This window comes from Tupaia chinensis, unplaced genomic scaffold (assembly GCF_000334495.1).
Source record: "Tupaia chinensis unplaced genomic scaffold, TupChi_1.0 Scaffold146346_2, whole genome shotgun sequence".
NCBI lineage: Eukaryota > Metazoa > Chordata > Mammalia > Scandentia > Tupaiidae > Tupaia > Tupaia belangeri.
Genome location: NW_006206203.1, coordinates 895,972 through 897,868, shown reverse-complemented (window position 1 = coordinate 897,868; position 1,897 = coordinate 895,972). Strand labels below are relative to the sequence as shown.

Sequence of the window (1,897 nt, the reverse complement as noted above, 5' to 3'; positions counted from 1 at the left end):
GGTTACTGCACAAGGCAGGAGCTTTCCTTCCTGGTTCTGCTGTTTCCTGTGCCTTTTTTTTTTTTTAATTTGCTATAGGGCACATTCACTTATCAGCGAGAGACAGACAAAGAGAAAGAGAAAGCATCTCTAGGGGGATGGCCATGCTGTAATCCCTTTTCCTCCACTGTCCTCTTGGGATTTGGGGCATGCATGCACAGGTGACTGGTATGTTTTTCAAGTCACTGGGTCAAGGGCTCCAACCATGTAGTTCACCGTGTGGGATCCAACTACCTTAACCACCATACCAGTGGCTATCCCCCTTCTTGTTCCAACTATTCAGGGGTCTGCAGCATGTGTAGTGGATATCCAGTCTCCTGTACCCACAGCATTCCAGTGCACCCCTATGGTCAGTTTCCTGCCCATCAAATTTCAGAGGTACTTCTGTGGTCAGATTTCCTTTCAGACTTGTAAGTATCTCAACAGTCAGCTTCCAGCTTTGACATGCCTGCAACCAAGTTGAGTGTTTCCTGCTTGCCCGGTGACAAGGCGCTCGTTCTAGCTCAGCCTACCCAAGAACTGCTCCCATGCAGTGAGCTGTAACCACACCTTTTAGGAGGAGTTCTGAATCTTGACCCTGGAGAAGGAAGGGACTCCCATTCCATTTCCCTTGGAAATCCTCCTTCAGCCCAAAGGTATTGTGCAGTGTTCTTTTTATCTCTTATGTAATATGGATTTTCTGTTAGAGGTTATAGTCTTTCTATTAAGCTTTCCCTTTCAAATTACTACATTGTTTCCATATCCTGACAGATCCTAATTGATACAGTAACTTTGGAAAACAGCCTTTAATCTCTCAGGGTGCTTAAAATGAGGCAACTAGGCCAGTGACCTCGACTGTTCTTTCTAGCTCTAAAGTGACATGGTTCTAGGAAATTCAGGGTTTTGTTCTTTTGTCTATGGGGTGTGCCCTAATATATTATATTGAACCCTAGGTTGTCTTCCCCAGGCTCACTCATAGTAAATGAATCTTCCTTCTCATTGGAATAATGGCTTTCTCCTTCTGGGTCAAAATATTAAGTCACAGCAGCAGCCAGTATCATTTCATGCACACAGTGGGCAGTCAAATATTACAAAGCCTCTGTGAAGGTTTTAACTTGGAAGCTATCTAAGGAATAAAATGGGAAACTGGAGGTTTTCGTATGAGTATGAGAGTTTAAAATACATTATAGATATCATATTTTCCATTTGTGAATATAAATATTGAAAGGATACATTAAGTGTAGAAAATGTTCTCTCTGATATTGTTTATAACACATTATAGAAGACTCCATTCACACTTCTATTACCACACAATTTAACATTTTTCTTTTACCTTTCTCTGTCTTTTATTGACTGTTCAGCCATTAATTTCTTTAGTTCTTCTAGACGCTGAAGATCTCTCATTTCCATTTCTTGCCACTTCTGCTCTTTCTTAGCCCAGTATCTTCTAATCTATTGTATAAATGTTACATAAAATTTAAATTAACAACGGAAATGTAAAAATGAGAGGAAAAGCTATAATATTACCCATTGGTTCAGTTTGCAAAGATTGAATTTAAATGGCACTTCATTTTTTGTTTCTTAGATCTGCCTAGAATATATTGGTAACAGAAAAATAAATTAAAACATGAAGACATGTCTTGAGAAACTTCTTGGTTTAACAATTTCTGAAGTGGAAATGTAACTTGGGCTGAAACCTACAGTTTTAATCTATAGCTAAAATAATTGACTTTCAGGGAACCACATTAAAAGCATATTATTGTCTCTAAGGCATATGATCTACCTGTTACTCAAGAATATTTTTATCCTTTCATGGTAATACAGTCTTTAACAAATAAAGCATTAAAACCATTTTTGGTTTAAAAGCATGGGCTTATTT

The 1,897-nt window shown here is 38.4% G+C and overlaps 1 protein-coding gene across 1 annotated transcript in view; it reads right to left on the bottom strand.

Annotated features, from left to right (window-relative positions):
- CCDC148 (coiled-coil domain containing 148) overlaps positions 1–1,897 on the bottom strand; it is a 290,895-nt gene that overhangs the window by 50,348 nt on the left and 238,650 nt on the right. Inside the window, exon 12 of the mRNA XM_027768454.1 lies at positions 1,352–1,470. Within this exon, the coding sequence (XP_027624255.1) occupies positions 1,352–1,470 (119 nt within the window). The remainder of the gene's footprint in view (positions 1–1,351; positions 1,471–1,897) is intronic.